General features: G+C 41.4%; 1 protein-coding gene across 2 annotated transcripts in view; it reads right to left on the reverse strand.

The window, feature by feature from the left end:
• Positions 1–13,955, reverse strand: part of LOC138758904 (AP-1 complex subunit mu-1) — a 141,572-nt gene that overhangs the window by 54,734 nt on the left and 72,883 nt on the right. For both annotated transcript variants that reach the window (XM_069928488.1, XM_069928489.1), the window contains one exon: positions 9,922–10,047. In XM_069928488.1, the coding sequence (XP_069784589.1) occupies positions 9,922–10,047 (126 nt within the window). The remainder of the gene's footprint in view (positions 1–9,921; positions 10,048–13,955) is intronic.

Raw genomic sequence — 13,955 nt, forward strand, 5'->3', positions numbered from 1 at the left:
AGAAAACAATGAACAGCAGGAGGCTTATTTCTTTGGCTGGCGGGGGTGGGGTTGGTTGGGAGGGTTCCTCTTATTTTGTCCTTCTTTCTCCCTAATATATTTCTGTTATCTTTTTCACTCTTTGGTTCAACATGGACATTGAATTTGCATTTTTGTAGTATTATTGTAATTTTTCTTTCTTTATAATAACTGAATCACGTTGCCTCTTCTTTCGCACTTTCTTCAATATCGATATGCGGACCGATATTTGTGTTATTTTGTTAATATTTATTGATATTGATGATTTTATTTTCGATTATTCTTCATTTTGACTGCAGGTTGATTGAAAATTCTCAAAATAAGATGAACAGCAGGAGGTCTCAGTGGGTCGGCAGCAACCACAGAGGGGGAAATCATCAATCAACTTTTAGGGATGTGGAGAGAAATGGTCAGAGTTTTAGTTTAACTTAGGCATAATGTTCAGTGCAGACACATGGGAAGAAGTGTTTCCTCCTGCGCCCTACTGTTCTATATTCTAAACTTTTTGGTTCCGACTCAAAACGTTGAATGACCACGTTGCCTGATCTACTAAACCCTCAAGATATGCTCAAGGTTCAAGCGTCTGCAGTTCTTATTATCAACATCTGTTGATGCACTGGATTAGTGCAAAACGTACAATAAGGACATTTAAAAGATTCCTAGACAGGCATCGATATTAAAGAAAAATACAGGAGTATGAGACAGGGAAGATTTCATCTTATTGAGAAGGTTCGACATTGTGGGTCATAAGGGCATGTACTGTGCTTTAATGTTCCATGTCTCTTGCCATGATTAAATTTACCCCATCTGTATGTCAAAAATCCAATGATAATTATCTGTATTGACAGAAAGACGAAGATACAGATCAACCTACCTCGAATGGTTTCACAAGACAAAACACTACTGTCTGGTTGTTGTGTGGAGAAAACTAGGCTTGTGGGTGGTCACATGTCCTCCCCATCTGAAACTTTTTCAGAAGTCATATCACCTGTCAATCAAGGTTGGACCATGGCCACCCATTAGTGCACACCTTGCCATTGGCTATTTTAAAATCACTTCGGGTCATTATTGGCTAGAAGCACAGATTAGCACTGTACATAACATCAATACACAGCACATTGTCTTTCTCTGCCTCATGGCCCAAGCCCTGGACATCGCTCCATGCCAGATCACTACTGTGGATATTGCTGGAAGTGTCGTGGGTAAGGTATACACTACAGTGAAGCTGAACCGTCGAATTGCAATAGATCAGTACTTGCAGAGAGCCACATCCTTGTTGGTAAATTGTTGTTTGTGGTGTATGAGCTGGTCGAGTATAGGTTTACTATTGTTGAATGTTTATATCATTGCTTAAGTGAAATATTAATCAAGTACCATTTAACGTTCTCCCCCCCCCCCCCCTCCCGTTGTCTCCTGTGTTAATAAAAGTAACTTGTGATTGTAACACTTGTATCCAGACTTGATTCTCTGTGAACCCAATGAACCTGATACTCTTCCCAACACAACACTGGTTCAATAAAGGATACAATAATGATAATCCACATCGTTGTCAGACATTACGATAATTAACTTGAAGTTCAAGCAAATATCAGGAACTTAATTTAAAAAAAATCATATTTAAAAGGAAAGAAAAATAAGAAACAAAAATAAGGAAGCAACGCAGTGGCTCACTAGAGGAAGATATTGTCTCACAGCACTGATGTCCGGGGTTCAATCTGACCCTCAGTACTGTCTCTGTGGAGTTTGAACATTCTCTCTGTGAACGCATGGGTTACCTCCCACGTGCTAAAGAATGTGTAGGTTGATCGGTTCATTTCCTCTTGTGCAAGAAGGCGAGACGAACAAGTTCAGTTCAAGATTATTGTCATGTGTATTGAGGCTCTTTACGAATATTTACATAATATAGCAGTAAAAACAGTAGTGTGTAAAGTTAGGAGATAAGTTAGAACAGATCAAATTCAATATTATTTTACTAGTGTGAGGTTCATTCAAACATGACCCAACGCGACCCTCGCTCAACTCCCGTGTATCCTGTCACATTCTGAGTCGATAATTTGTGGTATCACCACCTAGTAAGTGGCCCTTCATGGTGTGCCATCACCAATTAGTGCGATAATCACTTTATAAAAGCATCTCCCTGTCGGGCCCACCTGCCCTCCCAGTTGACGCTACCAGTCAGAAGCCAGTTTGAGCCAGTTTTATTTTGAAGTTTTACTTTAAAATAAAAAAAAACATCCTAGTGATATTATGGTCGATAATGGTGAGCAAGGAACAGTCCTCGAATAAGTTAGAACACAGAACATTACATCCAAAACAGGCCCTTGGGCCCATCTAGTCTGTGCTGAACTATTATTCTACCTAGTCCCAATGACCTGAACCTGGACCAAACCCCTCCCATCCATGTACCTATCCAAATGTTTCTTAAATGTCAAAATCAAGCCCATATTCACCACTTTAGCTGGCAGTTTGTTCCATACTCTCATTATTTTCTGTGTGATGAAGTTCCCCTGCATATTCCTCTTTTCACCCTTAGCCCATGTCCTCCAGTTTAGCTGCTCTCAACATTTTTTCTGCTATGGCCCCCTTAGGACTCCTTTCAAGGTTTAAGAACCTTTCCTGTGAAGCAGTCAAGTTTTGGGTTCTTCTGTACTTGTCTCCTACCTACTGCATTAAAAAAAATTTAAAATATCAATATTACACAAGGTGAAAGGAAAACAAGTCTTTTCCTTTAAAATGTGTTCTGGCCCCCACATTAAGAATGGCTGCTCTAGTTCAGGCCTCACATAGCTTCAGTGGAAAAGCCTGCTGACATTTACTCAAGCAAGACCCCTCAGAATTCTGTACACCTCCATGAAATTTCCAATGTTCCACGTCTGGCGCGGAGTTGTTCGGCATGATGTACAGGAAGCTGGGATTGCTCCACGAGTTGACATTGCTAGATGGGCTGAATGGTCTCACTCAAAACTGTAACAATGATGCCAATATAGGAATGTGAATTGATGTACTGCACTCATCAGGCTGGTAGTGCACAGACTGGGACCAAGTTCAGGACATCGGATGGCTTCTATTCAGTGCAGAACACTGGAAGTCCAGTGACTGTCCATGGGTCCACATTTTTCAGTCTTAGTGTATCGAGAGCAGTTAGGTAAAGCTTTGACACTTGATCCAAATTAATTCAGTGTGCAGTATAGTACCCAAAGGGCCTGATAACCTTTAAAGTATCACTTACAGCATCTGTTCTGCTATTCACAGAATTCCTACCCTGTTGCTCCTCCAGGGCCCACTGTGTATATTTTGTTGTCATAGTAACCATTCTTTCAACGGTGCTCCCCTCTATCACTCAATGTAGCCAGGAGAAGGTTACACTAACATCTGTCTTAGAGACACGACTGCATGAAAACACCCTTCCCAAGGGACAGAGGCAGAAAGTCATCTTTTACACTGAAGATGAAAATCTACAAATTAATAGAAATAGAACACCAGAAACCAAACATCACTATCCCTCTTACACATACAGAGGTCAAGGCATGAGTTGTGTCATTTGTCTGCTCAATTTCACTATTGTCACAAGGATTGTATAAACAGAGCACTTGACGAGAATCTGGGTTCATATTTAAGGGTAAGCATCTGAAGTGATTGAAATGGAGCTAAATTTGCATTGAGCTGTGACAGATTAGCCCTGATTATCTTATTACAGAGCTATTCTGATTTGGGGAAGAGCACCTGAAATTATTTTTCTACTTTTGGGTACACACAGTAAATAATGTTGTTATGAAGAGCACAGATAGAGTAAATGCAAGCAAACTTTTTCCACCGAGGTGGGGTGGGACAGGAACTGGAGGACCTGGGTTAAGGGTGAAAGGTGAGATGTTTAAAGGGAACATGAGGGGGAAGTTTTTCACTCAGAGAGTAGGGAATGAGTTGCCAGCTGAAGTGATGAATGCAGGCTTAATTTTGACATTGAAAATATTTGTACAGGTACAGAGATGGGAGGGGTAATGGAGGGCTACAGTCCACGTGCATGCCGATGGGGCTGGGCAGAAAAGTTTGGTTGGACTAGATGGGCTGAAGGGCCTATCTCTGTACTGGTGCATCCTATGGTTCTACACTTCATGAGTCACACTGCCATACCCTGGTACAGAGCATGAAAGTAAATTAATGTGCAATTATAATATTCGATTACTGGAAATTAGCTGCAGATCGGGGAACTTTGGTATCAGCCTTAAGGAGGTGGGTGTGTGCACAACCACTACTGCTGCAAATTGGAACCACAGTGGTTAGGACAATGCTATTACAGCACCGGGGTTCGAATCCAATGCTGTCTGTTCGTATGTTCTCCCTATGTCTGTGTGGGTTTCTTCCGGGTGCTTCAGTTTCCTCCCACCCTTCAAAATATACCGTGGATGTAGGTTAGTTGGTGCATTTGGATGGCATAGGCTTGTGGGCCAGAAGGACCTGTTTCCATTGCTATACAGATGCCTAACCTTTTATCCAGGAAAAACTGGCACATTCTTTTTTTCAGTAGATGACATCTGAGTCTGGTGCCAAGCATGACCCAACGCGACCCTCGCTCAACTCCTGTGTATCCTGTTGCATTCTGAGTTGATAATTTGCAGTATCATCACCTAATAAGGGGCCCTTCATGGTGTGCCATCACCAATTAGTGCGATAATCACTTTATAAAAGCAACTCCCTGTCGGGCCCACCTGCCCTCCCAGTTGACGCTACCAGTCAGAAGCCAGTTTGAGCCAGTTTTATTTTGAAGTTGAAATTAAAAAAAACATCCTCGTGATATTACGGTCGTTATTTATCTAAATTCATTTAACACCCTGCGCCCCCTGTTTTGTGCGATTTTGCATGATTTTGAAACATCACATTTGGTTCAAGGGACTGCCATTTTAAAATGATTCCGAAATCCTCAGGTGTCCTTTCCTGATAATCCCGGATAAAAGTTTAGGCACTTCTAGCACTAGATTTAAAAAAGTTATGGCACTGGTAGGAGAGAACAGGTGCATGAATCACTGAAAGGGGGAGACAGAGTTTGGTAGACCAGGAGAGATGTTCTAAGTAAGGAGGGCGCAGAAACCCTCCAGGGTAAAATGCAGTGCTCCTGGTAGGAGATGGCCCTGCAGATGTGCACAAGGATAGAAACATTCCGCAGTCTATGAACACGTGGTTTGCAGAGGCCTGCAAGCCTGGTTGATTCATGGCCAAGCCTGCTTCTTCCACTGGGCTGAAGGGAAGACTCCTCTAACTACAGGGCATTGGTGAATGCCTCAAAGCAGGAATAAGCAGTTTGGCTGGAGGGGGAGACAGAGGGAAGTGGAAGAGGTTGCTTTTCTGATTGGAGGCCTTTGGCCAGCGGTGTGCTGCAGGAGTAGTGCCTGGACCACTGTTGTTTGTTATCTACAGTAACATTGCAATAATAGTTGGCATGGTTAGTCAATGATGACCCCAAATTTGGTGGTGCAGTGGACAGGGATGAAGGTCATTGGAATTTCCCAGCTCATCTCAATCCTGTTGTAAAGTGAGCAAAGAAGTGGCAAATGGTATTTAACTCCGGCAAGCATGAGGTGTTGCACTTTGATAAGTCAACTCGAGCAGGACTAACACAGTAAATGATGCAGCCTTGGAGAGCTTTGCAAAACAAAGAGACCTCGGTGTACAGGTACATTGTTCCCTGAAAGTGAAACTTGGGTGGACTGGGTAGTGAAGAAAGTGGAATACACAAATGTGCTGGAGAAACTCAACAGGTCACACAGCATCGACAGGAAGTAAAGGGTAACCCACGTTTTGCATGTTCTTCACTCTCCGAGTTCCAGTTTCACACTCATTGGAAAGGGTGCAGAAGATTCACCAGGATGTTACTGGATTTGAGGTAAGGGGAGAGGCTGGATAAGATGGGTCTGGAGTGTAGAAACTGAGGGGTGACATTATAGAGTTTTACAAAATGATGAGGGGCATGGATAAAGTGAATGCAATATACAAACATGCTGGAAAAACTCAGCAGGTGACATAGGAAGTAACAGGTAACCTACATTTCAGGCCTGGGTCCTTCATCAGGAATGACCTGCTCCAGATCTCATTTGCCACTACCTGCCACAGACCTCTTCTGCACTCCATCCTCTGCCATATTCATGTGTTCAACCTAATGGGTATCTTGATTCCTGATGAAATGTTGATTTCCTTTTACTTACTACGGATGCTGTGTGATCTGCTGAGTTTCTCCAGCATTTTTGTGTATTGCGCTCAATCCGCACGTTTTCACGTTTAACCAGATAAAGTTAATGCTCAGTCTTTTTTCTTCTCCAAGATTTTGGAACAAAAGGACAAAGATTCTAGGTGAGGGGGGGGGAGAGATTTAACTGTGACAATGAGGGCAACTTTTAAACTCAGAGGGTGGTCAGTATCTGGAATGAACTGTCAGAGGAAACTGTATGAGTTCAACGTTCAAAAGATACAGGAGAGAATGATGTTAATTGTTCAATATTCAAAAGACATTTGGACACATACAGATAAGAAGGGTTTAGAAGTGTATGGGGAAAGTGCAGGAAATGGGGCAAGCCCAGAATTCCAACTTGGTTGTTATGGACGAGTTGGGTCCAAAGGACTCCTTACGACTCGCACTCTAAGGAAGGTATCACAGAGAACAGGAGACATAATCTGGAAGTAAGAAGCCAATAGTGTAAGACCTCGCCTTTGACCAGTTAAGGTGCACTAGGCTGTATTTGAGATCAGAGACCTGTTCTGATAATACAGCCTGCAGATGAATGGTTCCTCAGGAGAGCCCAAGTATAAACAATGATCCCTGTCAACTCTGGATGGATAGTGGCTTGGGTACAAGTCCTTCCACACCTCCTCCCTCCTGCTCCCCATGCTGTGTTTTACTTTCATGACATTTAGAACGAGGAATGCTCGGAAGTTCTGATTGCAGAAATGCAGCTGAAGCTACAAGGAAAGCTCAATATATTGTAAACAAAGCAGTGAGGCTGCTGTGCTATGGAGAAGCCAGGCAGAGAATGTGGTTTGAGTGTGGCCCTTTAGGGAAAAGTTTTAGAACAGCCAGCTTTTCACTGTCAGGAAAGAAGAATTTTTCCTCCCCAAGTTAAAAATCACACTTGGCTAAAAATGGGCCACGCACAACTGTTTGTGTAATTGACAGGAGCTTTAGAACCATAGAACACTACAGCACAGAAACAGGCCCAATGGCCATCCATGATAAACAATTATTGTCTTGTCTCATTGAACTGCACCCGGACCCAATACAACACCCCTCCAATCCATGACCCTAACCAATTTTTGAAAGTCGCAATGGAGCCTGCATTCCACTCTTCCAACTCTCTGTGTGAAGATGCTCCCTCCAATATTCTTTTTAAACATTTCGTCTTTCACCTTTAACCCATGTTCTCTTCTTGTCTCACCTAACCTCAGTAGAAAAAACCTGTTTGCATTTACTCCATCTATACCCCTCACAATTTTGTATACTTGCGCTTTAAACCAGAACCTCTATCACTGGCAAAGTCTGTAAATTTGAGCGATTTAATTTCTCATTGCACCAACAGTACCAGAATTAGGTTTGTCAAGCCTATTTTCATTTCCACAGCACTATTTTTTAAACTCAAGTGCAGCACTCCCACCTTCTGTTTCTCGGAGTGCTCTTTACCTTACCTACTTTGAAGGGATCTACATAACCCAAGACGTTTACTTATTAACGAACCACCCTGCACACTCCACTCTGGCAGCCAGAAAGGCAGCTGGACAGCACTACCCTCTAGTGGCTAATACCAGCAACATCAGAACAAGCTCTTTATTTGATGTCTAATCTGAATATAATTTGCTCAGAAAAACACACAGGGAAGGAAACATGAGCCACCTTTGCCAGAACAAATTGGCAGGAGAGAGAAAAATTAAACTGGGTCATGTTTACAAGACCAAACAAAGCAACGTGCCAGAATTCACGAGAACTGTGACATACTCAGATGTGGAAAGAGAAACACAAAAATTGCAGATGCTAGATTTTTCTGCAAACAATAAGAAACTGAAAAGCCTGGGGGTGGGGGGTCCCAGAGATAGAACTGGTCAACGTTTCAGGTTGGGGACACTTATCAAGACTTCTTCAACGTGGGCAAACTTGGCAGCAGAGTTTTAACAAAGAAAACTGGATGCTGTAATCTGGACTTGCAGTGTCTCCACCCAAAACATCGGCCTCCACCGATGCTGCTTGGCCTGCTCAGCTCCTCCAGCAAGTTTGCTTCTTTGCTCCACATTCCTGCACCAACCCCGTTTTTACTCTCTTTAGGTTTGCATCAGCCTTCCCCAAAATCTTAACCGCTCGCCCACACACTGGGGACCATTTACAGCAGCTAATCAGCCAACCAAACCCCAGGTGTTTGAGATATGGGAGAAAACTGGAGAACCCAGGGGAACAACCCACACAACCACAGGGACAGCAGGCAAACCACAAGCAGCAGGATTGAACCTGCATCACTGGAGGCATCAGTATCTCTACCAGCTACATCACTGCATCTTTGAGGTGGCCTTTATTGACATATTGAGGAGAAGGCAAGTTGCAGGAACTGAATAGAGAACTTCATAGGGGTGCAGAAATACGGACAAAATGAGCAATGGACTAACTGGGCCTCAGTACAGATTACCATGGGGCCTCCATGGAAATAGGAAAAAAATAATAGGATAGAAAGAACAAACTATCGGAAAACAGTGATTCTAAAACAAAATACAGATAATGGGAATCTAAACTAAAAGCAGAAAATGCAGGAACATCAAGCAGCATCAGTGGAAATGAAGGAATTTTCAAGCTTATCATTTTTTTCATCAGACTTGACAAACATTAAATAAAAAAATTTAAGTTGTCGTATGTAGGATCTAAACAGGCAAGTCTGTAGATGCTGGGGTCGAGTGCAAAGAACACTCAGCAGGTCATGCAGCATCTATAGGAAGTAAAGGGTGACCAATGATATGGGCCCGAGACCTTTGTCAAGGTATGAGCAATAACTAGGCAGGTGCCTGAATGAAATGGGGTAGGAAGGGGCAGGGGAACAAGCAAGTAATAGGTGGATACAGGGAGAAGTGTAGAAGAGAAAAAAAAGAGAAGTGATGGGTGAAGAGGGTAATGAATGAAGAGGCAAGGAAAGGAGGTGGCAGGAGGAAAAGCCAGAGGAATAGGAAAGAGGTGGTCTAACAGAAATTGAAGTCATCACCGTTAATGTTGTCTGGTTGGAGAGTGCCCAGATGGAATGCAATGTGTTGTTCCTCCAATTTGTGGGTAGCTTCAGTTTAGAAGTGTATGAACCATGGACTGACATATCAGAGTGGGAATTAAAATGCTTGGCTACTAGGAGGTACCTGTTGTGGCAGTGAACAGAGCAGAGGGACTGAAAGAAATGGTCTCCCAGCCTGAGTCAAGTCTCCCCAATGTAGAGGGAGACACAATGGGAGCACCAGATGCAGTAGATGACCCAGAAGATTCACAAGGATTGCTTCATTTGGAAGGACTGATTATGCCCCTGAATGGTGGTGAGGGAGCAATTCGTATCATCACAAGTTAGAACCAAACACTGGCCTTGCTTAAAATCAACTTCCTGTACAAACCAGCTAACATTAAATCACACCATGAAAGGAACTTCTTGGGGCCATTTAACTATGTATTAACAGTTTCAGTTACACTGGGGAAGCAATAGCACAAATGAGAAATGAAACAGAACACCAAACAATGTGAATCAATGTCAGGAAAACATCCAGAGCCACCTCCAGGCAGCAGTGGGATTGTAGGAATGGTTGACAAAATGCTCAGTGTCCCTCAGTAAAATGCCTCTTGCAGGCCATTCCCCCAGAGTCAAAAGGCAAACAGCGACATGTAGAGTACTTTATAACATGTGCACTCACCTGTATTCCTGATGTGGTAAAGTAGGGAATTTCAAATTTCACACTGATGGGTGGCTTTCCCTCCTTGTCTTCAGCCTCTACACTCGGAAGCCCAAAGTGTGCCCTCATTAAATACTCCTTTCCACCCTATCAACATATGAGGAAGTCAAGTCAGTCAGTGATGTCTTTTTCTATTTACAGAATAAAGGCTTTGACACCAATTAACGTCCCTTCCTAATTGGCCGGGAGGTGTTTTCAGTGATTGTGAGTTGGTACCCTGAATTTCTACAGAGGTGTGGTGGGAAAGTGTCCTGACCGACTACATCACAATCTGGTATGGGGACACCAATAGCCCTGAGCATCAAGCCCTCCAAAAGGTAGTGGACACAGCCCAGGAAATCACAGGCAAAACCTTCCCCACTATTGAGTACATCTACAGGGAACGCTGCTGTCAGAGAACAGCAGCAATCATCAAAGACCCTCACCCCCCCCCCCAGCACACTCTCTGTTCTCGCTGCTGCCATCAGGAAAGAGGAATAGGTGCCACAAGATTCTTATTACCAGGTTCAGGAACAGCTACCACCCCTCCACCATCAGACTCCTCAACCTCAGACTCCATCAGAAACTAATTTAAGGACTCTTACTTATGCACTTTATTGATTTTCTTTTTGTTCTCTCTATATTGCATAGTTTGTTTACATTCATTACCTGTTTACAGTTCTTTGTTTACATGTTCATGCTGTGTAGTTTTTTTGCACTACCAATTAATGGTAATTCTGCCTCACCCGCAGGAAAAAAGCTCAGGATTGTATCTGATGTCATTTATGTACTCTGACAATAAATCTGAATCCGAACTGGTGGCAGAGAAGGGAGTTCCAGTGTTTAACCTATCAAGGAAACATCTATGAAGAAGGCAGACCCACACCTCTACTTTCGTAGAAGTCTGAGGAGATATAGTATCCAGTCAAATATTTCCCCTGGTAGTTTATTGACTGGTTGCATTGTAGCCTGGTTTGGTAATTCAATGCCCAGGTACACAGAAGAGAACAGACACAGCCAGGCTCTGGCCTACCATCCATGGAAGACATCTCTGTGAGGCAGTGCCTCAAGTAAGCAGCTAATATCATAAGGGACCACCCCCTCAACATTCCCCCCACTCCCCCCCCCCCATAACCCTAGTAACAGCCTCTTCTCATTTCAGGCAGAAGGAATAGAAACCAGAAAACCAGTACCTCCAGGTTCAAGAACAGTTTCTTTCTAACATTTATCAGGTTCTTGAATCTCCCCTTGTTATATTAATCAGGGAATGCTGCCACACCACTAAAATGTCACATTCACAGGCTTCCTTTCCATTCACTTTCAGGATCTGGGTGCCATTGGGAAGGCCACCACTTATTGGCCATTGCCATTGAGAAGGTGGATGAACACCTGAACAACTGCAGTCTTCATATTCACAATCAGGGAGGGGGGGGGGGAGAGGGTGTTTCCACCTTGTCTGCCAGGGTGGGTTTCAGAACTTGGATCCAGTAATGATGATGCAACAGCAATATATTCCAAATCAAGGCAGTGTGCAGTTTGGAGGGGAACCTGCAGGTGGAGGTGTTCACAAGTGTATATTGCTTTTGTCCTTGTATTTGATGGGTACCATCGAAGTAGCCAGGGAAGCAGATTCAGTGCACTTAGATGGTATCAGTGTGCAGCAGTGGCTGTGGGGCTGAAGGATGATGGGTAGAATGTCAATGATGCACTGTAAGATGGTGGGTAGTGCACCAATGAAGTGCCAGTGAAGTTCTGTCCTAGGTGATGCTAGACTTCTTGAGTTGTTAAAGCTGTATTCATCCAGTCATGATAAAAGTATTGCATCATGCTCCTGACTTGAATAGAATTATGGAAAGGCCTTGGTGTGTCAGATTAGTCACTCACTGCAAGAGAGCCAATCTCTCAACTGCTCTTTTGCAATGATATACATGTGGCTTTCCTAGTCAAGTTTCAATTAAATTGTGAACTCCGGGATATTGATGGCAGGGGTCTTGGGCAATGGTAGCATCACAGCATGTCAAGGATAGGCAGCTATTTCTCCATTGTTGCAGATAGTTATTACCTAGTATGCTTTTTTGAAATAATTTTTTATTTTTCACACTGTGAACCATATCAACAAAAATATGTACAAGCGTTTCTCATTTACACAGTGGCATTTTCTCCCTTTTTTTCTCCCTTTCCCTCCCTCCCCTCTTCCCACCCCCCTCCAAAACCCATAAATATTCAACATAGAAAAATGCGTATTCTATTTGTTACACACTGGATCTAGTCGTTTTGTCTTATCATTTTAGTGGATGGAGGTCCGAGGCAAGCTCTCTGTTATGTTTCATGTATGGTTCCCAAATTTGTTTAAACAATGCGACTTTATTTTTTAAATTATATGTTATTTTTTTCCAATGGAATACATTTATTCATTTCCATGTACCATTGCTTTATTCTCAGGTTCTCTTCCATTTTCCAAGTTGACATTATGAATTTTTTTGCTACTGCTGGAGCTATCATAATGAATCTTTTTTGCACTTTATCCAATTTGAGGCCTAATTCTTTACTTCTTGTTACTTAAAAGAAAGATCTCTAGACTGTTTTAGAGGATATACTATATTCAAAATTCTCTCCAAAAGGTGTGATATCTAAATTAAATAATATAATTACAAAAATAAATTCTGGGACTTTTGGAAAGTTTAAAAATGATTGGGAAAGAGAACTCAACCTTCATATTTCCAATGAAAATTGGAATAAAATTCTGCGACTAGTAAACTCCTCTTCTCTATGTGCAAAACATTCACTGATACAGTTTAAAGTTGTTCATAGAGCTCATATGTCTAAAGATAAACTCCATCGTTTTTATTTTCATATCGATCCTATATGTGATAAATGTCAATTGGAAATAGCTTCCCTTACACATATGTTTTGGTCCTGTCCCTCTTTACAGAATTGTTGGAAGGAAATTTTTTCCATTATATCTACCGTTTTGAATATTGATTTACAACCACATCCCATTACTGCAATTTTTGGATTACCTATGATAGATTTGACTTATTTATCTCTTCCTGCGGATCGTATGATTGCTTTTCTTACACTAATGGCTAGAAGATCTATACTATTGAATTGGAAAGAGGTTAATCCTCCCACTGTTTTCCAACGGTTTACCCAAACTATACTATGTTTAAATTTAGAGAAAATTAGAAACTCTGTCTATGAATCCCCTTCTAAGTTTGAGTTAACCTGGCGACCATTTATTCAATATTTTCATTTGTGGTGAGTTGATCTGGCTCTGTTTTCTTTTTATGATTATGTATGATAATTGGGCTGTTAGATGAGATCGGAGTGATCGGCGTGATTTAGCTATATCGGTAGGTTTTTTTTTAAGTTATTAATTCAGATTTGTTTTTTCTTCCTTTTTGGGGTTTTTTTCTCTCTTTTTTTATATATTTTTATTAATTATATCATTTTTTTAGAGATAGTTCATACTCTAAACTGGTCTAAAATTTTTTTTTATGATATATTTTTATTATGCAATATTATTGTTTAATATCTCTGTATTAATTTGTTATTTACTATGTATTTTTCATATCTCTTTGAACTGTATGTGTTTATAAATTATAATAATAATAAAAAGATTGGAAAAGAAAGAAAAGAAAGAAAAAGAAAGATCTCTGGATTTTTTGGTATGTTATTTTTTGTGATTTTATTTAATATCTGATTTAGTTCTTCCCAAAATGTACATGCCCAAATTGCATGTACTGTTGTTCCCATTTCCTTCTTACAGCAAAAACATCTATTCGATAATGTTGAATCTCATTCTTTTAATTTTTGAGGAGTATAATTTTTGAGGAGTATAACCAATTATACTGTATCATATGTAACCTTGTGTTTATTGTATTTTTCATAGTTCCAGAACACAACTTTTCCCATATTTCATTTTTTAATCTTTATGTTTAAATACTTTTCCCACTTCTGTTTAGGTTTATAGTTTATTTCATCATTTTCCTTATCTTGCAGCTTAATGTACATGT

The sequence above is a fragment of the Narcine bancroftii genome, chromosome 3 (genome assembly GCF_036971445.1).
Source record: "Narcine bancroftii isolate sNarBan1 chromosome 3, sNarBan1.hap1, whole genome shotgun sequence".
NCBI classification, from domain to species: domain Eukaryota; kingdom Metazoa; phylum Chordata; class Chondrichthyes; order Torpediniformes; family Narcinidae; genus Narcine; species Narcine bancroftii.